Source organism: Sorghum bicolor, chromosome 9 (genome assembly GCF_000003195.3).
Source record: "Sorghum bicolor cultivar BTx623 chromosome 9, Sorghum_bicolor_NCBIv3, whole genome shotgun sequence".
Lineage (NCBI taxonomy): Eukaryota > Viridiplantae > Streptophyta > Magnoliopsida > Poales > Poaceae > Sorghum > Sorghum bicolor.
The window spans coordinates 5,806,530-5,833,265 of NC_012878.2; the positions used below are offsets into that span (position 1 = coordinate 5,806,530).

General features: G+C 45.8%; 1 protein-coding gene across 1 annotated transcript; it reads left to right on the forward strand.

Moving 5' to 3' along the window:
- LOC8071214 lies at positions 21,609-25,882 on the forward strand. The gene is made up of 8 exons (XM_021448325.1): positions 21,609-23,180; positions 23,262-23,361; positions 23,470-23,543; positions 23,664-23,899; positions 24,020-24,106; positions 24,805-24,904; positions 24,998-25,244; positions 25,334-25,882. Exons 1-8 carry the CDS (start codon positions 21,780-21,782, stop codon positions 25,708-25,710), a joined length of 2,622 nt encoding a protein of 873 aa, XP_021304000.1. The 5' UTR covers positions 21,609-21,779; the 3' UTR covers positions 25,711-25,882.

Consider the following 26,736-nt stretch of genomic DNA (forward strand, 5'->3'; position numbering starts at 1 on the left):
CTGTTGGTCCTCTTCCTTGGTTCATGTCGGGATTGCTTTAATATTTGTGTAGTCTTGTTCTTGAAGGAAAACGTCACCTTCTTCCCCTTGATGTAGAAACTGATCTTGGCAGCACTAGCGTAGATGACAGCTCCCGAGGTGTTCAGGAATGGCCTCCCTAGGATGATGGGTGCCCTCTCATCAGTATCAGTCTCTATCACCACGAAGTCTGCTGGAGCGTATAAGGTACCAACTCGGACATAGAGGTTCTTCAGTATTCCCTTTGGGAAACTTAGTGTCTGATCTGCAAGCTGCAAACACATGGTTGTTTCTAGAAAAGGATGTGTAAAGAATTTTTCATAGAGTACCCTGAGCATAATGTTGACGCTGGAGCCAAAGTTGTAGAGTGCTTCTAGGAAGTCCACCATGCCGATGGAGATCGGGATGACGGGACGTCCTGGATTGTATCTCTTGACCGGCAGAAGGTCAGTAATTACTTCCACAACAGGGTTACTCCAGTAGTTACGTCCTCAAGCATCTCAGGGCAGTGATTGCCTGAGTGTCCAGTATCTCCAGTGTGTTTGTGCTAGTAGATCTAGGTTCTTCACTTGGTGGAGTCTGGGAGTTATAAAAGTCCTTCATATTTTGCTCGAAATGTACCTGCTCATAGAGACAAGGCAGAGATCAAGTGCATGGGCCCTGTTGGTGGAAAACACCAACAGAACCAAAAGTGTATTTGCTCTTCTCTATCCTTAAGCATAGTGAGCAAGACACAGTTGATGGATAATAAGATCATGAGTGTAGTATTTGTCAGATTAGATTGCTCAACCTTATGGAAAGATAATCTATCTATATATATGTTTTGTTTATATCTTCCAAAGATTGAATGTGCAACATTCTAGCCAATATGATTAGGAGTGTAGGATCACAAAGGTGGAAGGATTAAACATATTGAATCGATTGGGTTGGTTAATCTAGAGTTGCAAATCATACATATTTGTCTCTTTTATTCATGTGAATGCTAGAACCAGGGAGAAGCTTATAGAAGTGATAGTCAAGTACCTTAAGATGTTACCTTACTTGAAGAGTGATGGTACAATATCACCTTGTGGAAGCTTTCCTTTCTTAACGGTTGTGCATCGTGTTTGTAGCACCCTCCATGGATCATCTCTTATGAGCTACATCTTCCTTGTGTAAATTGTTAAACTCCATATGTCTCTCACTTTGTCTCCAATGTGAGTTTATCTCAGGACTTCCCAGGTTGATATTGGAAGTTTTTCTGTAGGGGTTAGTCCGACAAAATATACCAATGTCTACACAAGCAGTTTTTAGTTCAATAACCAAACTAGACTCCATGTCTAATTAGATTAAGGAAGGCTATTTAACCTAAGCACCATGCTTAATTTAAATGCCAATGGAAGTATGTCGAGTACTTCCAAACCAACACTTGCTAGTAAATAGACAAAGGTAGCATGATAGCATTTATAGAGATCTACTCAAGTGGAGATGAAGTAGTGTGATTAGTATTTAACAAATTGAGCATGTCTCAAAGGTAGGGACAACCAACATAACAACATGGCGAAGAATGTTTTTATGTAAAGTACTCCCCCAAGCTTGAATTTTTTGCAAAATTCAAGTTTGGATGAATTTAATTCAATGTTGTATGATGATTGGTTGGACATACCTTGTGCTTGTCATTCATCCGATCTTCTTGCTCCAATCCTAGAAAGGTTAGTGACAAGAATACCCGAAGGATTTTTTTTTTACAATTATCCTTATATGCTCAATACACAAGGCAATGTTGCAAATAATTAAAAGCTCATGTTACGATCTGATCAGTGCTTGTTTTAGGACACTAAGCTTGTCCTTGGGAAACCATCGATTTATGTCAGTGAAGTGGTTTCCCCTCCAACGCTGACCTATATCAAGATCGACTCAACGAGATCTGCAATATTTCTTATAGACATATGCATCGACAACCGCCCTTTTAAAGTTTTTATAAATAGAAAGGATGAGGGGGTTGGAGATCTCGAATGTGGTGATGTTGGAGAGACCAATGGATTGCGAAGATGTTGCGTATAAGCATGGAGTAAATGAAGTGGCTATGAAATAAATTCCCTGCTCATTAATGCTTAGAGTGAAATCCATATGGTATGGTGAAAATGATAAGGTGAGTGTGGTAAATAAGGAAAAGAAAAAGGATACACGGACGACTTGGTTCGAAACTAGCACAGCTACCGTTCCCCGACAACGGCGCCAGAAAGCTTGTTGAGTATTTTAAACGCAAACAGAAAAAAATCCGCAAGCGCACGGATACCGATGTAGCTTTCACCCAGGAGTATTCCAGAGTATCGATTTTCCACAGAGAACGTGAGTGTACTAATTAAGATCCAAGATCGCCCAAGGATAACTATATGAATATTTTTGGTGGGAAGAGAGGAAGTTTCCTGAGAGTTCTCTAGTTGATCTAAGAATCAAGAATTACTTCAAAGATTATTTATATCGGGACATCAGAGCACTAACCACAGAAAGAGATGAGAAGGGGGCTAGGAAGGTCTGACTACGGTCCTACAAACACCGATCCGAACGTGGTAGAATACGTCGACCGTTAGGGCTGTCACTACCCTAAGGCTACCACAACAATCCGTGGGATTGGGTGCAATTCCAGGTAATCGCAAGACTAAACACCACGTCTAATATATTAATTACTACTCTAGCGTTATAAAGACTAGAGCACTTGATGCAAGCGGGAATCCAATAAATAACTTGAATGTAAATAAAAGTAATTAGAGAACTCAGGAGTTATGAATTGAACAACCTGGAGAACGATGAAGAACGAACCAGATGCTGCAAAAGTATAATGTTGAGGAAGATCCGACAGATCCGGCTCCTCCTCCGCTCTCCTCTTCTCTCTCCCTATTTTCTAGATTACAACTAGAACTAACTAGAACTAGAACTAGAACTAGAACTAGATGAACTAGAACTAGATCTAGATGAACTAGAGGTAGAACTAGAAGAACTAGAGGGATCCTCTCTACTTGGATGAAGAATTGAAACCCTAACTTTGATTCTGTAGAAGAAGTATGATCTCCAGGGGCCAGGGGTGTCTGGTTTTATAGTCCCTTCAAGTGAATCTGGGCCGTCGGATCAAACCGACATTGATCGTGTGGTTTTCCTTGAAGTATTAGGTCGGTGGAGCATGATCCCCGAACTTCACCCTGATTGGTCTAGGGGGGAGGGCGGGCGCCCTTAGGACTAGGGCGGGCGCCCTGTCCCTGAGGCCCCTCGTCTTCCGCTTCGGTCCCGTGCCTTCTGGAGTCTTCTAGATGATAGAAAATTGCGCGGCACGTTAATATCTCTATGTAAACCCGACGTGTGGGCCTTTCTTCCATAATTCCTGATAACCCCCTGCAGAAATAGACAAACACCAAAACTTGTGGAATTCTATCAGATAAAACCCTAAGTCTAGGTGTTGGTTGCATTTGGATCCTTTTCCATGATTAGTTGATGGTTAATTGTGAGCATTAAGGACCGTCAACAATCAACCAAAGTTTCACCTTATCAATTGGTGTATGGGCATGATGCAGTGCTACCTTGGGAAATTAAGGCTGGGTCTAGGCAAATATCTTTTCAAGATCAGTTGGCTGCCGATGATTATGCTACTTTGATGACAGACGAGTTGGATGATCTAGCAGGACATCGGCTGAAGGCCTTGATGAGTATAGAAGAGAATAAGAAGTGGGTCGCCAGGTGGTATGATAAGAAAGTCAAGGTAAGGAGTTTGCAGATGGAGACTTAGTGTGGAAATTGATCCTACCGATCGGGACTAAGAGTTCAAAATTTGGGAAGTGGTCTCCCAATTGGGAGGGTCCCTATCGGATAAGTCGATTGGCTGCTGGTAACGCTTATATCTTAGAAACCCTCGAAGGGGTCAAATTTCCCAGAGCATTAAATGACAAATATCTGAAGAAATACTACCCAAGTATATGGGTCGATGCATAAAGGTTTAAATGCCGATAACACTCCTATCGGCTGGATCAAAATGTGTTTGGGGCCGGACTTAATGTTTCAAGAGATGCCGATAACAGTCCTATCGGCTAGACTAAACGTGAGGAAAGCTGAAAAGCAGAGGGGCGAGGATGTGTTGCCGATGAAGGGCTCATGTGTTCAACAGCGCCTGGATCGTCGATATGGGGCGTAGACGAATCTGGTTGGCTTCCTCTATCTCCTTCATGTCATCATCGGTAGAGCCTTCCACCGGCTTCAGCTTCTTTTTCATCTGCAGCGCCTTGCAGCCACGGGTGTTTCGTTTTTGCTCAAGAAGCTTAATTGTCTCTGGCAGTTGGCTTTCTTCTTGTCGGGCTTGGGACAGGGCATCCTCTACTTGCTTGAGTTCTGCCAACAGGGCTTCTCTTCTCGCCGATAGATCGGAAATCTTCTGCTTCAATGCATCTCCTGAGGACTGTAAGATGCCGATGTTCTTGTGCTTCTCATCAGCAAGGAGTTTCACCTTCATCATCTCCTCAGAGAGTTGGGCATGAGCCGCTCTGTCGGCAAGGCGCTGGGCAGCTTTCTGGTACTGCAGCTGACGGCTCTCCAGATGTGCAGCCTGGAAGAGGATCTCTTCAGCATCGGCGGGAATTTGGCCTCTCAAGGTCTTGAATAAAGCCTTGGCCGGATCAGAGTCATCAACTAGTTGGGCCGTGTCTTGATGGAGGAGAGCCGACAGTTCTTCCAACTTTGCCCTGATCTCTGCCGATGTAATCCCAACTGCCCGGGAGGAACTTGCTTCCTCACCTTCATCTTCGGAGATATCAATGGCAAAGGAGAACAGGTTGTCGAGGAAGTCCTGTTCCTGAAAAAGAAAACAAAGTGAGTCATTCCATGGTCAAGCATCGGCAAATAGTACTGATGGGGATTGGATGGCTTACTTGCTTCAAGGCAATCTCTCGCCTCTGACTGGAAGATGCCGATGGCATTACGGGTTGATCGGCTGGGGTTACCGATGGAACTATATCAGTTGAAAAATAACAGAAATGATTGTAAGAACAGAGGAAATAAGTTCATTGGTACTAATTTCATAAGAAAATGTGTTACCTTGGGGAGGTGCAGTGCTCGTCTGGATAGAGGAAACTACTGATGATATGATTGATCCTGCTGGATCGGTAGTCTGCTCACCTATATCAGCCGATGTGCCTTCTGGCTGAGGTATTTCTGGTTGGAGCTCCTCTGGTCGGGATTCTTCCGCTTGTGGTGCTTCTTGCGGTTGAGGGGGAGATGGTACTTGCTGTGTCTGTGTTTCTGGAGAAGAAGGAGAGGATTCCACCGGAATTGGAGATACCGAAGGAGGAGGGGGAGTTGCCACTTTCTGGCGCTTTGTTTGTGCTCTGGTACTCTTGGCACCTTTTCTCTTCTGCTGGCTGGACTGGGGGGCATCAGCACCTTTGCTTTTGGTCCTTGCCGATGCGCTGGTGTGCTGATACAGAAAGGAAGATTTGTGAGTGCAAATGCAACAGACATAACAGTGAGATTGGTATAAAAATTGAAAGTATACCTTGAACGCCTGTGCCAAGGTAGAGGCAGCTACCGATGGAGATATCTGAGTTCTCCTGGTAGTGACTTTCTTAAGGCGTACACCTCGTTGCATGATGGTGGCCAGAGTGGGAGCATTGTTGCCGATTGAAGAGATCGGACCTGATGGGAACAGGTCAATCGGCTTGCCGCTCCTGCTGACCGATGGGGGAGTGTTGTCAACCTGCAACATGACACGAATGGTGAGTTACCGATGAAAATAAGGATAAAAGGATTAGAACATCGGTTTAGAGGTACTTACAGTGTCATCGGGGACTCTGTACTGAGGATCGATCATGCCACGATATGTAAGGGCCGATCTGCAGAACAAGTGTTCCTTCCACTCCTCCCACCATTGCTTGTATGCCTGAGTAATGAAGAGGGCTGGAACCCACTCTGACAGATCTACATCTATATCGGCATTTGGTGCTAGCTGGGCTACTCGAATCCACTCAAGGAGATTGGTGATGGCTTCCCTAGGTTTTATCACATCGGCATAACAAAGTGTAATCGGCAGCTGGCCGAAAGCTAATTGACGGGCTAGTGCCGATGGGTTGTAAAACTCATAGGTTTGGTTGGAGGTTTTCCCGCTACCGAAGAAGTTCACTGGTATAACTCTGGGGGTGATCAGTGCCATCATTATTTTGTCATCCTTGTTAAGAGCATCATTGAATGGATGGAAGACCAGAGGAAACATGGTGTCTGGGTCCTCATAGGGCATCCATGCTCACTGTTCTCTGGTCAGGCCTTCATACAGGGTTTGGAAGAATCGGCTGACCTGGTCTGCGTTGCCCCCTGTACCAGGCAGAACTATGGCAGCCTCGCCAAAGTTCAGAGGAGGGCGAGTTGCCGATTCTTCTTCATCCAGTTCGTAGTCCTCGGCTATATCCCTGGGGAAACGCTGTGCGAAGAGGTCAAACTCGAGACGCTTGTGCATGTGGAGGCTGAGCCACATGTTAATAAACCACTAGGGACCCCCCAAGTTGCCGATGGACTGACCGAGCAGGAGTTTCTTGGCCACTTGATGAAGGAGGTGGTAAGCCGCGCCAAGCAAGTATCGGCCAAGGGGAAATCGGCCACCATTGGCTAGTCTTTCTGCTGCTGCTAGGTAAACAGAAGTTGGTCCTGCCGATCGACCACAGAACACGAATTTGTCCAGCCACATGTTCAGGAAGCTGGTCTGCTCCTTTATGTTAACAGGACCTGTCCGTTTATATTTTTGGATATACCCTGACCAACCGCTGATGGCGCGGGTTTCTACCTTAGCACTAGGTTTGGTATCAAAGAAGTGGGTGCTATCGGTAGAGGATACATCTAGGCCAGTGAGCATGACTACATCGGCAAGTGTAGGGGAAGCAGGACCGTGACCAAAGACAAAGGCATTAAGGGTGTCCGACCAGAAATAAGATGCAGCTATCAGCAATGATTCGTTCCTATGCATATCGGCAATAGATAGCCTGATGCATTGATCCAGCTTTCTCTCACCCCATTGGACTTCGTTTGAGTGGCTAACTCTCAAGAACCAATCCTTCCATCCCACGGTAGGACTGGGCCAGGAACGAAAGGTGTCTTTCCACAGATCCAGAGAAAAGTTCTTGGCTCTGAAAGGGATTCTGTTTGTTTCTGCGTTGATAAGATTGGTGGGATCTGGATCCCCTAATGGACCAAGGCATTGGAGGTGTGGCTGATCGGTAGGGATGACAATTTTATTAGACAAATCCTAATGGTTTTGGGGAAAAAGGAAGAACAAAAAAAAGAAGAAGGGGAAAAATGTTCAGTAAAATAAGACGGGTGAACCGAAACATGATAAAAGTACACGAGATGGGGTGATGAATTAACCTTAGGGACAGTGAAGTTGATGGCCATTTTTCCTCGCAAGGAAGAAGATTGAAGGCTTCGAGGCTAGTGGAGAGGAGCCTTCGCTGGAGTTCTTGAAGTTCTTGAACGATGCCGCCAGAGAACAGAGTTGGGGCTGTAGAATGAGGTGATGGAGAAGGAGTACCCGAGAAGGAACTATTTATAGGATGAAATGGGCAAGGGTAAATCTGACTTATCACTTCGCCGTATCTGTGAAATCCGAGGATACTCGTAAAGATATGGTAACTGTTCGCACGGTAATCAAGGGATTGCGCAGGTGATTTGACAGGAAGCGGTCATGATCTGGGGATATTTTACTGTGCGAGATTTCCTAGTCGGTCCATCGGCGGTGCCTTGCAACGGTAATATTGCCGATGGATGGATAGAGTGGAGATATCCGTTTGGGAGGATAAGGCATGGGATGTCCTAGTCAGTACATCGGCAGTTTTCTGTAACGGTAACATTGCCGATGGGCGGTCGAGACGGGGATGTCCGTTTAGAAAGTTGAGAATTTCGAGGAATCTGCAGAGGAATAGGATCAGAGTTGTTCAGATTAAGGCTGTCGGTTACCAGATTGGGAGTATTAATTGCGAAAAGGCATCATTACTGCAGAGAATTTCGGAGCATTAATGATTTCATACTCCGAAATTGGGGGCATATGTTGACACCGTTTTTGGACACGTATCCATGATCGGTAGGATGTGAATCGGCAAAACAGGGTAATAGTCATTGATCTGCAGGAAAGTTGCCGATGGAGGTGATTGCCGATGGGGAGTCTGCCGATGGCATGGGAGGAAGACTCGAAGATGACCAATCGGTCTGTGGTGGTGTCCCGATTTGTTACGGAAGGATGATTTTATGTTTTCCTTAGTTATTTAAATCGTTTTATACACGGATTCTGTTTAAATTTGGAATTCGAGTTCTAGTCGTGTCTGGTTGTAGCTCTTTGAGCAGGGTATAAATATAGACCCTGGAGCATTGTAATGAACACAATCTATCAATCAATCAAATACCAGTTTTTGCTTATATTCCAGCATCTACCTTTTCGATGACTTCGTCATACTTTTTCCTTTTTCTTACGAGTTCTTAGGAATTCGTCGACTTAAGCTCGGCGTGTTCTCAAGTTCCGCGTGAATACCTCTTGGCCGCGACATCCGGGCGCATCGCTGTTGTCGGGACCAAAGTATTCGAGTTACCACCTTTGCCGATAGTAAGGTCAAATCGGCTGGCACGCCTTAACGTTTAAATCGGGTATTAGCCCTTTGTGTTTGCAGATCAGCTTTTGCATCAACAAGGGGTACCTAGCACCCTATGAGCCCATGAATCCATGGCAACGATCCATCTTATCCCTCGATACAAACCAACTTTGAATCAAGGTGGAGGTTGATCCTCAAGGCAGTGGAGGCTCCATGTTGAAGGGGAGACTGATAAGGGAGGCCCACTGGTCAATTAACAAAGGTGTGGGGCTCAGTCAACCCCACCTCTCCTCTCGCATTGATCTTTGATGGTTTGTTATTAACAGGGGATTAGAGGTCCCTAGAGTCGGTTTCATTGTGGATAAGATATTACTAACATATCATGGCCCAATGTCTATTTTTTGGATAAAAGAACATGTATACAAATATTCACCAAGACTTGTGAAATTTTTTAATTTAATATCTAGACCTATCTTGATGTTTGATATAAAAGATTAATGCAGGTAATATTGATGGTTTATTCTGGCATTATGCTTAGAGACCATACACCAACCAGTGCCGTAGAACTGGAGCTATGACACCATCTAAGGACACCACCAACGCGCAGATAATGAGCACTAGCAGGGGGACAGTGCCCCACCCCTCCTCTATCATTAGGAACACTATCTATCTATTTTCCTAATATACCTAATATATGCCTAGCAGGTATATTAGGAAAATGGAGAGATTTAGAAAAATAGATATAGTATTTTATTAGAAACCTAAATAGAGGGATTTTAGGTATTTTAGAGTATTTTGTAAGAAACCTAAATCTATAGGGTCCATTTTAAAAAAAAGGATAGTTTCCTTATGGATTAAGTCTGCTAAGACTATAAATAGAGGTCCTAGCTCCTCGCCGCCCCCTCCTCCTCCCTGCACCCGCACCGTCACTACCCTAGGGCGCCGCCACCCACCTCCTCTCCCTGTGCTTGTGCCCCCACTGCCCTTGGGCGCCGCCACCAACACCCTCTCTCATAGCACCTAGGTGCGATTGCACCATTCAAGGCTGCTACCGCCACCCCTGCGACCCCTCACCGCCAACGCTGCTGCCGTCGCCGCCACCAAGAAAAACACTAAGGTATGTTTTTAATTTCCTTTTATTTCTCAATTTATAAAGCAAATTTTCCTTTTTTTTCCTTTTTGATGGGTTTGAACCTCCCTTGTGTCACAAGTTTTTTGAAAGATTCGATAACCTAGCTTTGATTGGTAATAAGGAGTTAGCATACAAGAATGGCTACATGCGTGAGAGGTTTTAGGATTTTAGAAACTGATTACTCACCCCTAGTTTGGGTGACTATTGGGGGTGTTCGAATTGTCTCCCCCTTCCGCTAAGGACCTATTGCACGTCTTTTGATCCTAATCTAGATCTAGATCCGAGGCAATCAAATTCCCACCCCTTGTTTCATATGCTAGTAGGTATATAGATCTGTCACTAAAATTTTGTTCTCTTCTTTTTGCATTATTAAGTCCCCTTGGCGCTAGCACTGAACTAGGCAACATTGATCAAACTGACAGCATAGCATTCTAGTTGCAAAAGCTCACTGGGCTTCCATCTCCATTGCATCAGATTCGTCAACCATCATAGCTAAGGCCTTCACTAGCTCCTTGTTGTCTAGGCGTGTTGCTGCCCATAGTGCCTTGATGCCTGTTCTAGGAGATCAACACCATACAAATCAATGTATTCAGTCACTACTACATCTGGCGCTAGATGTTGTGGATTGAGGAACTCTAAGTTTGCGCAATAGCTTATGTTGCACGCACTCAACCATCAGCACCATGGATGATTTGGTAGCCTAGTGCAAGCTCGAGCGTGTTGACTATAATGCCTTCCTCTTCCTTAGCTTGCCTACATAGGGTAGGATCACTTACGGTGAAGGAGACTCTAGTGTTGGCTTCAAGGGTGTTGGGAGCTCCTTGAATAGTTTATTGTAAAACTCAACAGCAGCTTGTTTATCTACTAGTTGGTCATCAACATCAATAGGTGGTCCACCATCTGGCTGGGCAGTTCCCTCTTCATCAAGGTCCTGCCCTAGCTGGAGATCCTCAAAACCATGATCCATGATGTTTTGGTTGATCCATCCTGGGAGTCCCCTGACATCTGTAGCTAGACATTGGCCTAGGGGAGAGGGGATCATCATCGCTAGATTTAGGGGAGTTGCAAGGACCGATTGCTGGCTCCATGAGGAGGAAGGCCTCAAGGAACATCGGGTCATCATACCTAAGAGGAGGGCTCCTTTGGGTCTGAAGACCAGAATCCATGGTCTATCAATGGGTTTGGACTCACTGAGAAGTGAGGGGTGCTATGCAATGGTGACCACAAACGAAGTCATTCATTGCATCATCTTGGTCCCTCAAAATCATCATCCTAGTCATGCTCACAACATAGCAAGGGGGCTGTTGGCACCTAGCTAGCATCGGCCACACTAGGGAACGGTGGTGACGTGGCCCACTGGGTGGTCAGCAACCTAGCTAGACACATACTCTGCCTCCTTGGTTTTTGGTGGTGGGTGTGCTAAGTTGTTCAGAGTGTTCTGAGATGGTGGTGTGATGGAGTGGTTGGTAGAGTAGAGTTGTGGGAAAACAAGGTGACTATGGATGCTACTGGCTAGGAAGATGGGCCGAGAGTGAAGCTTGGCTAAGATGGGTTATCGTTGGCCGAAGCAATAATAGCGGGTGATGTGACCAAAACCCTTGCACCTGAGGTAGCAAATAGAGTCCTTGCATTATGCAACTTGGTGGTTGACACCGTGCACTGAAAGCAGTACCTAGCAAGGTGCTTTTTTAAAAATCTCCTAGTCATCCATGGTGTGCCCTAAGGTAGCATCCTTCATAGGTCACCTAGTCTCGCTAGAGCCATCCTCCTATAGAGTTCCACCCTTGCACCACAAGTACTTTTTCCTTGTTGTTTGCCATCTCAATGAAGGTAGAGGCTCTAGCTGAGCATTAGCTCTTGAAGGCTCCCCAAGCTCCCAGTAGCTGACAGGCAGAGCATTGGCTAGCTACTTGGAACCTTGATTCTTCTTCTTTAGTAGCCACACTGTAGAGTCTTCCATTAGCTTCAGCCTCCTCCACACCATCTTGCAACCCCCAGCCGTCATGGCAAAGGATGTCGACATGTGCATTGGTCTCACTATAACATATTTTAGCTTGGTCAGTGATAGAGCTCTAGAAGGCATAGATGGTCCCTCAGTGACCATTGTTAGCAGATCTGCCTAGCTCTAGAGGGTAGAGAGATGATGCACGAGGGCTCAGTCATGGTTGTGGCTTCAATATGGATGGAGTAGGGGCCAATGGAGATTTGGAAAGAGGCAACACATTGGGCTTGGTCACTAGGCTTGCTAGCAACACCTTATCCTCATCCACATCATCATCATTGCCCTAGCCTACCAGCTCCACTTTGTTAGCTTTGTCTATCATCTTGAAGCCTTTCGTGGCTTCCACATTCAAAAGACCATGCAAATCTTGCACCAATTCTTGGAGTATCGGGAGTTCAGATGGAGCATCCAAAGCTTTCTTCTTGCTTGCATCGTCAACTAGAGGAGCATTCATGGGATTAGCTTGAATGAGCTAGGACTCAAATCTTACACTTCTCAGCTCCGAGTCTTCCCAGAACTATGGTAGGCTAACCTAAACTTCCCTATGACATGATAGATCAACTTTTGGCTATACGAATCTAAGGTTGGTTGGGTTAGGAGAGGGCTACATGGGTGGGTTGGTGAGAGAGGTGGGGTAGAACCATCACTGTCACCAAGGATAGGGGATGGTCAAGAGCCATGTATCCTTCATCACAAACTTCATAATTAGTTTCTACTCTAATAGACTGCTACTTTGCTTACTAATTCAGTCAACAATTTAGACTACTGCCACTATCACTTTCATTCCTTAATTCCTCCAACCCTGAGGTGAACTGTTGAGAGTGTTGTGCTTTGCATCAATTTCTTTGGTCATGCAAACAAATAGGCCCCTTTGGAAGAAATTAGGGTGTATAATTCTCAAAATTATGGGGATGCAATTTAAGGTTTATTTGGTTGAGCATTGTTAGCTCTTGCTTCGACCACTATTGTAGCTGGCTTCTTTGATGGGGCTTGTCATGCTTTGACTTATACATTATAGTTCGTTGTAAACTACTATAGCAGAAACCAATGAAGCCTCTTTAGGCTTGGTTCACCATCTTCTTCTACTTGCTAGTCAATCTGAAGAGAGAAAAATAGCTTATACTCCCTTAGTTCTGTTTTACCTAGCATGAGAAGCTTGATTCTAGGTGCCAAGAAAATTTACAAAATAATGCACATTAGTCATCCATGACTCTAAAACAAGTGCATATGATGCCTTTTGAGTATGTTACCCCATGAAACTAGTGCATGTGATGCTTTGATGCTTGTCATTCATCCATGCAAAGCTTTTCTTTTGAGAAGTTTAATTGCCATGCTAGTCAACAAAGTAATTAAATGCACCCTCAAGACTCCAAAATGCCTCCCTCTTGTGGCCAAAATGAAAAACTAGCACAGACCTGTATATAGGAATGGAGGGAGTACTACAGTACTACAGTGCTGTGTCAGAGGAAACAAAAGACACGTGAGCCATTACCAAAGAGGGCCACTAGATAGCACAGTGGTGGAGCCACTACCTAAGGCCTGAGCTCGTGAGCCAATTGCAAACTGATTTTTTATTTATATAAAAAAACACTATGGTTTTTAAGATATAAATACTTCTACATAATGACAATTGTCTGGCTTCATCAACTTTCAGCCTTTTAGGCTTCACCACTGGTGTAGCAAGAGCCGAAGCTTTTCTTCTTGAGATTCAAAATGGGTTAGCCCTACTATGTGAAAGTGATGCTGCAGTGATTTGTAGCGAAAGACGGAACCGGCTGCTGGTGCCTTGGGAGAGGTGGTCAGCCCATGGTAGAAGTTTTAGATCAAATGTCAATCTTTAATTCCATAGTGAAGAAATGCCAAGATGTATTCTTGCAGTTTTTCACATGCCTCAGGAATTGACACATCTACAAGTTGCTGGAAACTAGAAATTTTGTTGCAAAGGGCATTAGTCTTACCATCGGGAAGAACTTGACAAGGGATGCATTGGAGCACTTTTCTCAAGTGTTCATGGTTTCATGATTGGCGTATAACCATTTCTTTGCTTTTCCTAGTAGAGAGAATGGGAACAAATGGACAGAAATGACCTCTTCGGTGACTCCTTTGATGGTCAAGGTTCCACATATCTCTAGGAAGTGTTGGACATGTGTGTTGGCATCCTCAAGAGCTTTCCCACAAAAGGTACTAGCTTTGCAGCATCAATCAACACCAACTTGAGCTTGAAATTTGCATCCTCATTGATGATCTTGGGTCCTATGGCCATGTTAGTAGCACAAGGAGCAGAGAACTCATGGATGGTCTTGTTGCCCATGCTAGCATTGGGTGGTGTCAAACTTCATAGAAAGGTGGATCAGTTGTCGACAAAGATCGCTGAGGGATGACACAATATTGAACCCTTCTCAAGATAGCCTTAGGATTCTTGGAAGTTTTTAGGGAAACTGAAACCATCATGCACTACTCTATTGCATAGATGCAAAACAGAGCATAGATAAGCCTGCTAAAGAATAGTCAATTATTAATACATTAATCATACAAATCTATTAATCAGTGTCTCGAGCCAATTGCTTTCCCTTTTATGTCTATTGGATATTTCTGCAAGCACATAGAAGACCTCATGACAGTAATCGATGGCTCATCCGCTTTGTTGGGTCTCCCGGACTGGGTCCATTTGACTCCTAGTCGCTCGAGGGCTTGAACCAAGTGAATAGGACTTTAGGCGCCCTGAAGACCTCAAGCCTAGACCTAACCAATTAGTGAGCCCTTAACTTGGGATGTCGCACAAGGATACCATGACAGGAAACAAGTCCATGAGGGAATTTAGTGCACCTTGGAATTGTCTCATAAGCCATGATAGGAGCATGTAGTCGACCACAAAATATCAGTGTGAGGCTGCTTGCCCCTTTTAGCAAAGTCACACCTAGGACATAATGCTACATACCACCCATGATTGGTGGCCCATGCCACCTCATCACTCCACTTGCCACTTGCCTCTTGCCCCTACCTCTTGACCCTGCCCTCCCCTAATCACCTGCATCACAACGCCCTCGCCACTAGCCCCACACAATAGCCATATTCTACTACCCTAGCGGGTAGCACCCCTACTGCCCTGCCCACCACCGTCACGACCATCGCCCCAAACCCCCTTCTACAACCATTAGTGAGTGTTCCCCTAACATCTAAACCCTAACCTTTCTACTTCCTTATCAGCAAGCGGCATGTAGATAGGCCACATAAGAACACATGACCGACATCACAAGAGTGCACGTACGCATGACCCACCGCTTGATAGACTTTTGTGAATAAAAGAATTAGGTACACATCACAACTACCACCATCATTTTTTATTAACATTGGACTGTGATCCAAATCACGTACCAGCAAGGGCTAGCATGCTTCGGGTTGCAAACAACCTGATACATATAGCAAAGAACTCTTAGGATTGACTAAACAATCTAGAGACTAGTTAGATAGATCTAGAGCCTGTCTAACACTCCAAAAGCCTTGGGACACCTGTCGGGATAAGCCTGGACAAAAAATTCAAAGCTCATTAGCTCGCTCGGTTCGTGGCTTGGCTCAACTCGGCTCAACTCGCTATGATAACGAGCCGAGCTAAACCAAGATTTTAGCTCATTTCTATATAATGAGCCAACACGAGCTAGCTCGTGACCGCTCGCGAGCCAAACAAGCTATAATTTCAAAGAAAAAGTCATTATAACTTATATTAGTTTTGTATTACTTTATGTCTTATACTTTACAAATGATTGGTATGTTAACTCATATAAATATTTTGTTCAAGTTAAGACTATTGGACATATTATTTTTGTATTATTACTACTTTTAAACTTTATATAAATATAAATATTAAATTTTGTGTTTTTTATACCTGGCTTGCAAGCTTAAGAAGCCAGCTCGAGCTCGTAATGAGCTGAGCCAAGCCAGCTTTTTAGCTCGTTAAGATAATGAGCCGAGCTGAACTAGGTCGTTATTCTAATGAGCTAGAACGAGCCGAGCCGATCCAAGCCAGCACGGCTCGTTATCCAGCCTTATCCCGGAGGACCCTTGAGGGAGGAGCACACTTGGGGTTCTCTAGAACCAGCAAGGTTGACTAGGATGCCAATGAATCTCGTGGTGAGATGCAACAAACAACAGAGAGGTTGGAAAAGGGGAAAATTTGTGGTAGTCAGTGTATTTTGATGATTGGATAGTTGAGAACTCAATTGGTCATGATCCTCTCATTTATATAGAGGAGACAGTCTTATCCTAGTAAGAAAAGTCCCAAACATAATATATTTTCTGCATCCAAAATAGGTCTAAAACTGGTTTGGAAGTCTAACCAGCTCGAAAATAGCAGGAAGCCAGCCAGCCAATTTATATGCGCCTAAGATGTTGTTTCTAGGCTGAAAATAGGGGGGTCGGTTAAGTCGACTAGGCACCAAAAATTCCACGCAAAAAGCTTCCAAATTTTATAATAATTAATTTATTTGGACTCCGAACGAGGTGATCCATATATTTTTCTATCAGCTCGACGAGAGGAACACAATGGTGAAGTCCATTTGTGCATTTAAGGAACTTTGGGAAGTTAGCTTAGCAAACTTAGGGAGTGAGGAGCCGGCTAAGCCGTGGTCAAGCTCACCCAGCTCGCTTTCTTCTTCGCGTGTTTCTTTTGATGTTTTTCTATGCCAATTGACCTCTGACATGTCCATGACATCTATGACTTGTTGGTAGTGCCCAAAGTCACATCGGGACATTTTTGAGTGTCAACATATGACACCCAGTTTTTAGGTGAATGATGCATGAACCTAAACACACAATTCAAACCAAATAGCAATGATACCCAACTCATTGGTTGTTTAGCATCTAAGGGTAATGTATACATCAGTCATATTTTGTTCTAAGGGTGGTACATGTATCAACCATTGCTTGATCAATACCAAACACATAGAAAGTATTTTTTTCAAACACCTTCCATACATTGCTCTAGCCGTCTAGCGAGATGATCACTTCAAACATCTCTGCATATATGAACTTTAAGTCTTAACCTTCAAATGTCGACCTAAGCGTGGAGCCACCCAAACATCAACTTGCTCCAATGGGTTGGTCAAAATCATTAATTCCTTGACTATATGATGATATTGAGTCAAATATCAACCAGTTTATAAAAAGAGGTACAAAGCCATCCTTGGTAACACTGATAAATTCAAAATCAATAAGATCATGTCTAGATAGAAAAGCAATACCATCATGTCCCCGAGCAAAGGAGCATTGGTCATGGCAACTTGGGCCAATGAGTCTGTGTGGACAAACTACCCATTATCCACCCATTGAATAAGGAGCTGGTGCAAACTAGAAGGATCACAATGGTTGGCATGTAACCAATCTTTCCCAAGAATCAAGTTGTAGCTCCCTTGCACCTCTGTAACCAAGAAAATTGTAGCCAATGTCTTGCTTGGTAAGCTCCGTCAATGAGACACCTTTTGCTGGGATTGGATCACTACCACCAACACCACCAATTGTCATGTTGGTCCTAATTAGCTACTCATCCATGCCACCAAGCTTCTTATAAAGCGAATATGGCACTAAGTTCATAATTGCTCCGCTATCCACCATGTTATTGACCGATATGCCATTGATGTGGCCCTTCACATGTAGTGGTTTGAGATGATTCATGAAGTTTTCTTGTTTCTCGAAGATGGCACTTCACGTAGCAAAATTGAACTGAGCCATCCTTGCATCATCTCCGATAAATCACTATCGGCAGACAAATATACAACATTGATATACATGCGCTCTAGAGATGGTTCATAATCAACCAACTCCTCATATAGACTCTCCTAAGACTCCTCAGCATCTGCAACAACAATGGAAGATATAACAAGAGTTGAATCATCCAAGGAAGCATTGGCAACCATAGGAGCCATGAGAGTTGGCTCAGCTAACTCAAAGTCAACTTGGCTGATAGAAGAAGTCAGCTCAGCTGACCTAGAGTCAGCTAAGCTAATAGAGGGAGTTAGCTCAAGCAACTTAGATTCACTAAGCTGACTGGTGCAGAACAAGCACTACATCGATGATCCCTGCTATAAATTTCGATGGTGGAGGGAAAACGGGTGTGTTGAGTTAAAAATATCCTCCCTCATCTTCTCTAGCCTCTCCTTTTGCTTGTGGTGCCTGGCACATTGCACTTTCTGCCTCTTGGTCTTTGACAAACCTGGCGGGCACCATTTGGGTTGGCAACACTTGGAGCCCCTATTGCTACTCTCGACTTCTTGATCATTAGTAGCCATGCCCATAGGGACTTCCTTCATTAGCTTTGTAGTTGGTTCCTCAATTACAATTGGTTCATTAATTTTGATAATGTGCACTTGGCGAAATCAATTGTAATGGAAGCGAGAAGACCAACTTCTTTTACACGAACAATGAACACTTCTTCCTTCTTCTTCTTAGGCACACAAACTTGCTTGGTCGGTGCCTTCCCTTTCATATGAGTTGAAATCTCATGAGCTAGCAAAATCTTTGGTGGTTGTGGTGGTTGCTTCTTATTACTAGAGCTCGATTGACCAATGTTTGGTCGGCTAAACACCAAAAGATGTGAAGAACCAGCAACAACTCCTCGTATTTGTTGCACCATAGATGCCATTAGATATGGCACCCACACACCATAGGACCCCCATATAGCATGAGTAGGGGTTGAATTGGAGGATCACAATGAGACATACAAGGAGCTTTCCTTTGATGATCTCGAGGTGAAGCTAGCACAATTTGCTTTGACTCATCTTGCTTAAGTGGTAATCACTCTTTTTTTTCAAAGGCTAATTTATGGTATTGGACTTTTCCTTCTTGTATTTTCATCAATTAATCAAAGTGCAGCAATATCTCATCGCCTTCCTTGCAATCTTGGGCACATTGGTCTTTGATACACCAATTTTTGATCTATGGAGCTTGTAGGTGTGCAAATGCCCCTCAAGGCTGCTAGGGCCACGCAAGTCGGCCTGGCTAACTCCAAGAGTCGGCTCAACTGACTTCGCTGCAGCAGTTGCTGTCGTGTCATTGCTTGCTTGCCTTTGATGCTTGTTTCTTATTGTTTCCTTTTGCAGAGATGACCCAGCTTGTTCTTACTCATCACATCTTTCTTGAAAGCAACTTGAAGACAAACACCTTTTTTCTCATCTCTTCTTTGTTCACTAATCACCACATTCTCCCTAGAAGTTGATTTGGTTTGCTCCAACCAAACCAAGACGATCGGATTATTGCATTCAAGCACATGTACTAGGAAGAGAGCTTTGTCAACATGCATCTCACCCAAAATCAGTCATCTCATTGAGAGCCGATTGGATCTACTGGTGAAAGACATTACAATCATTAGTGTCATTAGATCCAGAACTATGCCATTTATACCAAGCTCCTCTTTTTTTCTATAGGTGATGGCAGAGCACGAGATAATTTAATATATATGCTTTTAAGCAATTCTAGGGTTTTATTTTGGCTCTTAGTGGCCAAAGCTAGCTGCATAACTTGGTTTACACTAAAGAAATCAAAACTACCAAGCTTCTCTTTAAAATAAGAGTGCAAACCATTTGAAGCCAAGTGAACTAAATCTTTTTCAACAATAAACACATTGAAGCATCTTTTGACTGATGTCAAGTGAGAAAGCTTAAGCTCATTGTAACCAGAGAAGAAGTGCTCATGAAATTTCTTCTCCAAATCAAACCATGAATTAATTGAGCTAGGAGCTAGTGAAGCAAACCATGAAAAAGCTATTCCAGTTAAAGACAAAGGAAACATGTGAACTGACAAAGCATCACTAGAACTAGCTTCTCCCAATTAAGCCAAATATTGACTCATGTGCTCTCTAGTGCTCCTACCATCATCTCCACTAAACTTGATAAAATCAGGTAATCAAAAATTAGATGGAGATGGAGCCCAATCAAAACAAGAGGGGTAGGGATTTTGATAAGCTGTTGTATAACCCTTAATATCAACACCAAGGTTCTCTTTAATATTTCTAGTGATTGAAGCTTCATGCTTAGCAAGAACCTCCTTTACCTCTGGCAAATGAGTTTCACCATGTTGATGATCAACATGACAACATGAAAAGTTGGTCTAGCTGATGAGCCAACATTGCTATGGTCGTTGTCATGAGAATCGGCCTCTCACAGTTTTGTTTGTTTTCTAGGAATTCAAATGACTACTAAAAATATATGGAGGCACAAGATTTGCCTCAGATGTGCCCTTAGGAGGAACACCAGGCCCGTAGGTGACAGTGGTAAAAAGAGCTTCAAAACCCGGCTAACTCACTCATATTATCATCAATCCAATCAATAACATTATCTGTGTGAGGAACACTAGTAATAGGAGTAGTATATATGGGATTAGAAAACATAGCATTAGTGCCCCACAAAAGCCGAAGAGCCTACTTGTCCTTTAGTGCCGTTCATCGGCATGCCATAGGGAAAATCTACGGTCTTAGGAGCCAATGGTGCTAGCAAAGGACAACTAGGAACGGTAATTTCAGTAGCCGGTTTCTTAATACTAGCATTATGCTCAATAGTATTCATCCAATTGATAATTTTAGCTTCTCATGCCTCTAATTGTTCTTCCATCCACTTGACTTGCTCTGAAGTAAATAGACTAGTGGGAGGTTCACTTACAAATGGAGCTGTGGAGGTACCTTATATGAAGAAATGGATATTCCATCAAAGGTGGTGATTTTGAAGTTGACAAGCTTGTCTAGATCAGCCACCTTGCTTGAACGAGTCTTAAACGAACAAGCTGATAATATGTGCACCACATTAGCAACGTTCCGCTACCTCCGCTTCCTTGCAAAGCACCTCTCGGAGTTGATCAAGAGTAGTGGGACGGAGTATGTTGCTCTCATTTGATGCATCAGTGAGATCGCCTCTCTTCTTGTCTTGATTTTCAGGCACCTAGGTCTCTTGATTTGATCTCTTCATTCGTGGAGTTGTCAAAAAGTGTATTGATATTGGATTGTAGTCCAAATTACACACCAGCAAGGGCTAGCACGCCCGGGGCTGCAAACACGCAGCAAAGAACTCTTGGGATCGACTAAACCTATCTAGAGACTGGTTAGGCCAACCTAGAGCTCGTCCAGCACTGCAAAAGCCTAAGAACGCATCTCGGGAGGACGAAATGAGTGGGCACTGAAAATTCTAGGAAAAAAGCTTGCAAAATTCATAGTTAATTTATCTAGACTCCAAACGAGATATCCATATATGTTTTCTGATCAGCTCAGCGAGAGAAACCCAACTGTGAAGTCCATTCTTACATTTGAGAAAGTTTAGGAAGTCGGCTTAGCCGCTTTTTTCTTCACGTGTTTCTTTTGATGTTTTGCTGTGCCAATTGACCTCTGACATGTTCGTGATGTCTATAACTTGTTGGTTATGGGACATAGTGTCAACCGTTTTGTTCTTTTTTTTTTGCGACGAGTTTTAGCTCATATTTTACACCTAGAGCTGCAAATGACAGCCAACAGAATCAGCCTAAAAAATGGTTAATTTCACGAGAGATTTTACCGACGATATACTAGTACGATATACTAGTACGGCATGCCAAGCTTTTATTAGCTTTTTCTCTTTGATTATTACAGTTGATGTTTACAGCCTCAGAACGAATGACTGCAAAAACTATTGAGTTTAGATTTTCCGTTCTTGCAGACCTGCACGCCATTATGTTCATAATGTATTGCTATGTTGGTGCAAATATTGGATCACAATTTACATCCATTTGTTTTCCTAAGGATTTTTATTACTCGCTTCCTATTTATTCTCGTTCATGAAAATGACTATTCATTCTGTTTAATCCTTCGTCCGGACAATAATAACATTTTTTTTTTGTGATGTGTGAACTGAGTAGGATGCCGTCGTCGTCTTCGGTGCCGGCGAGGCCGGACAACGTCGCGGAAGCCACGGCCGCCACGAGCAATGGACTCCCCGTGCTCAACCCTACCGCCGCGTTACCTTCGCCAGCAGTACGTGCCATCGCCGGGTACGGCCACCCGGCCACCACCGGCGTCGCCGCCGCGAACGCCATGGCGGTGCGTGCTCCCGGTGGAGAACCTGGGAGGAACACGCTGGAGATGCTCTTGCGCTTCGCTAGATGGAATAGCCACCCGCCGCCACCGCCATGGGCACAGAGCTTTGCGGCGGGCATGTCCCCGCGGGGCCAGCCGCTGGTCCACTCTCCCTCCACGACGTCCCCCGGGTGGGCCCCCTCGTCGTTCGCCTCCGGGACGCCGGCGGGACCGAATGGCGGCGGCGGCAGCAGCAGTGTTGGCGGCCGTGGCGCTGCCGCCGTCGCCCACTGGTACGATCCCGGTCCCGGCAGTAGCGGCGCGGGGCGCGGGAAACCACAAGACGCGAGGCCCCTTCAAATCACTGCGGCCGCAACCGCCGCCACCGGATCCAGCTCAGCCAGCAAGACGAAGTCGCCGCCACTGGCAGGCGACAGCGCACAACATGAACGCCTGGCGCCTGTGCTCGCGATGCCGACTACCCAGGGGAAGGTCGCCGCGGCGGCGAATGGCCGCGCCAGGATGCGCGCGCCCAAGGCCGACATCGGTGGCAGCAGCAGTAAGCCGGCGCCGTCCAGGAAGCCGAGGCAGAGGGCCGCCAGCAAGCAGCGAATCGGCGCTGGCGCGAGCCTCGCCGTCGTCGAGAACCAGCCTGCTGGGCCGGCGAAATCCGGCGCCAGCACGGACGCGCAGAGCAGTGGTCTTCAGATCGTCCCTGTTCCGCCGCCGGCAGGCAACGGCAGGAAGAGGAAGCAGAACGCTTCCGCGGGGCCGACAAGATTCAGCAGCCTGGGCGCCAGGAGGAGCGCCGTGAACGCGGTGGCACCGCCGGCGCCGGCGCCGGCGAAGAAGCACACCATCCTGACATGGCTCATCGACGGCGGCTTCCTGTCCGACGGAGAGACGGTGTACTACGTTCCAGGGGACAGCGGCGGCGCGGGCAAGGAGAAGATCGTGTCGGGCGCGGTGACCCGAGCCGGCGTCCACTGCAACTGCTGCGACGCCGTGGTGCCGCTGCCGGTGTTCGAGGTCCACGCCGGGCGCGTCCCCGGCACCGGGCAGCAGCAGCAGCAGGTGGCGTGGGAGAAGCTCCTCCTCGTGTCCGGCGACTCCCTCCTGCAGTCCATGCAGGAGGCGTGGCAGAACGAGAAGGTGAGGACCTTCCATGCGCAGGCCAAGGTGAGGGCCGCGCTGGAGCAGGAGGAGGAGAAGAACTCGCAGGCCAAGAGGAGGCTCCTCGCCAAGCATCAGAAGAAAGGGGTTGTCGTCGAGAGGATCATGTCTCCTAGGATGGAGAAGATCAAGGCAGGCGAGAAGGACTCCAGCGACGACGCCTGCGGCGTCTGCGCCGACGGCGGCGAGCTCCTCTGCTGCGACTTTTGCACCTCCACCTTCCATCCGGAGTGCCTCGCCATTGAGGTTTGTATATACTCCTGTCCTGTGTGTTTGTAACAGCAAAATTCTCTCTGTCTGAAAAAACATCGCTGGAATCCTTTTCAGGTTCCAGATGGCTCGTGGTCGTGCCACTACTGCCGGTGCACGCTGTGCATGTCGAACGACGATCAGGACCTGTCCACATGCCAGGAGTGTGCTTGCAAGTGTACGCCTCTCACTCGCTTGCTGAGTCACTGTCTCAACTGGTCTTTTTCTCTGCTGCTTTCTGAAGAGAAAGAGAAACTAATGGGGGTAAGGTAAACTGATAATGCAGATCATGAGAGCTGCCGTCCATTGCTAGGCAACGGGCGCGACATCGGCGCGTACTGTGGTGAGATCTGCAAGAAGGTGAAAAAACTTGTTGATATGCAACTATTTGCTCATTATATTTGATTTTTATTCTTGTGTTATATAAACTGAACATGGTGTTTTTTTTTCTCTTTGGATGGATATGGATGGATGTTTCAGCTCTCCGCTAAGCTTTCAGAAGTTATAGGTGTGATGAACAGCACGGAGGATGGTTTCTCGTGGTCGCTCTTGAGAATTCACGAAGACGAACCAGCCAGCTCCCAAGGAATGCCTGCTGTTCTGGAACGCAACGTGAAGCTTGCGGTGGCACTCGGTGTGCTCAACCAGTGCTTCAATCCAGTGAAGGATCGGCGCACAAAGATCGATATGCTCCATCAAGCCGTGTATAGCCTTGGGTAAGTCTTTTGAGTCAGAGTGAGGCGTCCATGTGTTTTTACTAACCTGAGATTGATGTCATTCAGTTATTAGAGTGTTAATTCTGTCACTTATTTAGAAGATGTTTCATGCTTGAACAGGTCTCAATTTAAACGGCTAAGCTATGAAGGGTTCTATACAATGATTCTAGAGAAGGATGGGGAGATCGTTTCAACAGCCCTGCTGAGGTTTGGATTCAGTTTCTCTTTGTGTCTGTACTCGACACCCTTAACAGTTAGTTTATCGCAGGCTTTGTTATTATTTCTTTATTACATGTGTAGGACTATATTACTTGTTGAAATTAGTAAAACCAGTGGCTCAATGCAATGGCAGTAACTGGCATATATAGCTGGCCATTTATTTGCATGCATCATCGAGTTGTTCACAGTAGAGCCTAGCTTTTTCTGCTACTGCACTAAGCTTATATTAACCAGTTGTCAATTGTGCCAAAGCTTAATTAGGGGCATCGGCCATATATGCAATTTCAATGCCAGCCTGAAGTTTTCTAGCTTATGAAGAGTCATGCATGCAAAAGCTCAATCAGGGGGCCTCCTTTTTTTTCATTCTTTGTTGTAATTTCTGTTTCCTTAATTCAATATATTTCAGTAGGGACTTGCCCCTCTTGTTTCCCTATAAAAAGCATATACATATGCAAAAAATCTGAACTATCCAGGGCTTTTCCAAGCATCACCTGAAGAAAAGAGCAAACTGCAATGCTTGTCTGAACTTATATATGGGGCAATGCATGAGACTGGAGTCATTTATGCAAAACAACATTGTTGTTGCTGAGATACTTGAATTGGTGCCTTCATTTTTTTGCTGGAACAAAACATGATTGCTGTGCATGCAATACTGCTTCCCCTCTTTTAATTGTTTGTTATTACAGGATCCACGGCAGGAAAGTGGCGGAGATGCCCTTCGCAGGCACACTGCCAGCTTACCGCAAGCAAGGAATGATGCATCGCGTGGTCAGCGCAGTCGAGCAGGTGTGCAATGACACTACGATAGACACTATTACAGGTCTGGAATGATGAAGCAGCTGTCAAAACCTCTTGCTCTGATCTTTGTGATGATCGCAGGTGCTGGCTTCAGTTCAAGTGGAGACCCTGATAATACCTGCCATAGCCTCTATGGTGGACACATGGAAGAGGTCCTTCTCTTTCAGGCCGGTGGATCCCCAACTGAGAGAGGAGCTCAAGAGGCTCAGCCTTGTGGTGATCACCGGCACCACCATGCTCCACAAACCTGTCGCTTCGCCGCCGCCGCCGCCGCCGCCGCCGCTGCCGCTGCCGCTGCCGCAACTGCTGCCTCCATCGCCCCAACAAGGTATTCATTCATCAGATCATCAGAGAGAGCATCATGTCAGTTATTTCAGTTATAGATGAGCAGCCTCTGACCCTGTCCAAACAAAGCAGCAGGGAGCTCAGAGGAATGGTGGCGCAAGTACGCGGACCCGGCGGCGCGCCTGACCGACGACGAGCGGGCGTTCCTGGAGATGGACCCAGACACGGCGCCGCCCTTCCGCTACGCCGACCTCGTCAGAGGCAACGTGTCCCTGCACAACTTCTGTCGCGCCGGGAACTCGTCGTCGTCGGCCTGCGGCGCCGCCGTGTCCCCAGGGGGAAGGAGCATCAGCGCTGCCCTGCCCGCGGGGCCGGGAGGTAGTGCCGTGCAGCCGGGAGCTGGCGGTGGCAGCGGCTGGCGTTCTTGCGGCGAGGCTGCGAGCGCCATGGCGCCCCAGCCCAGCTACCCGCGCCGCGACCGCAGCGGTCTACTCCATGGCATGAAGTGACCGATCCACCCACTGCCACTGGCCTGGGCGACTTCTGTGCTGCGGTGGACTGTTGTGTAATTCAGCTCTGACTCTGAGAATGAAGATGATGCGGACATGCTCTGATACTCTGTTGTATTGATTAGAGAACTAAATGCTTTATTACTTGAGAGGAATTTGGTGCTTAATTGGTGGTGATCGACTTCTTACTGACTTCTTACTCTGCATATACCTTGTTTGATTGTCGGACGACGCAGGATCGTCTTTTTTTTTTTTTTGACTGCGGGATCTCAGCGTCCGCCAGGCCTGGCCGGTGAGTGAAGCTGCGCGTGTTTGGTTTACTTCTGAGATGAACCGGGCTGTACCTCAACAGCCATGCTCTAGGGAGCCAGATTGAGAGCATGCACAAGACCGTGTTTGGTTATTGCACTCATAGAGCTTGGATGGAGGAAAATCTTGTTTGGTTCCCATGCGTGCAAGGCTACAAGCATCGCTTGTCTCACTGGCATGCCTTGGCTGCATGCTTCCCCAGAGCCGGACTCTTTGCTTGCTTGAGATTAAAGATATACAACATATGTGATTAGTCAATCTGCATGTGTACTCTCCTTCTATGCACACAACTAGCAGTCGTAGAGAAAAACATAATTGATAGATCAAATCTCTGACCAACTGCAAAGTTGTTAGATAGTCTGGGACGCCACCAAACTCTCCAGTGTGTCATTGTAGCAGTCACCGTATAAAATGTCTTGGCAGTATTTCGTGGAGATCCAATCTAAACCAATCATCTAAACCTATATATAGGCATATAGCTCGTGCACGAATCCCGTATTTTTGACCTAGGGCCATGCCTGGACCGCACCCAGGCATGTGGGCTGGCATGGCACGGCCCGCAAAATAGCCTCAGCACGAATCAGGCCCGCTATCTCTGCATCCCAATAATAACTTTACTTCCCATCCTTCCGCTTTGCGCAGCCAGTAGGCCCTCTCGCATCCTGCTCTCTTCCCTGACACGCGAGCGCGACATGCCTCCTCTCCCCGACGCGAGCA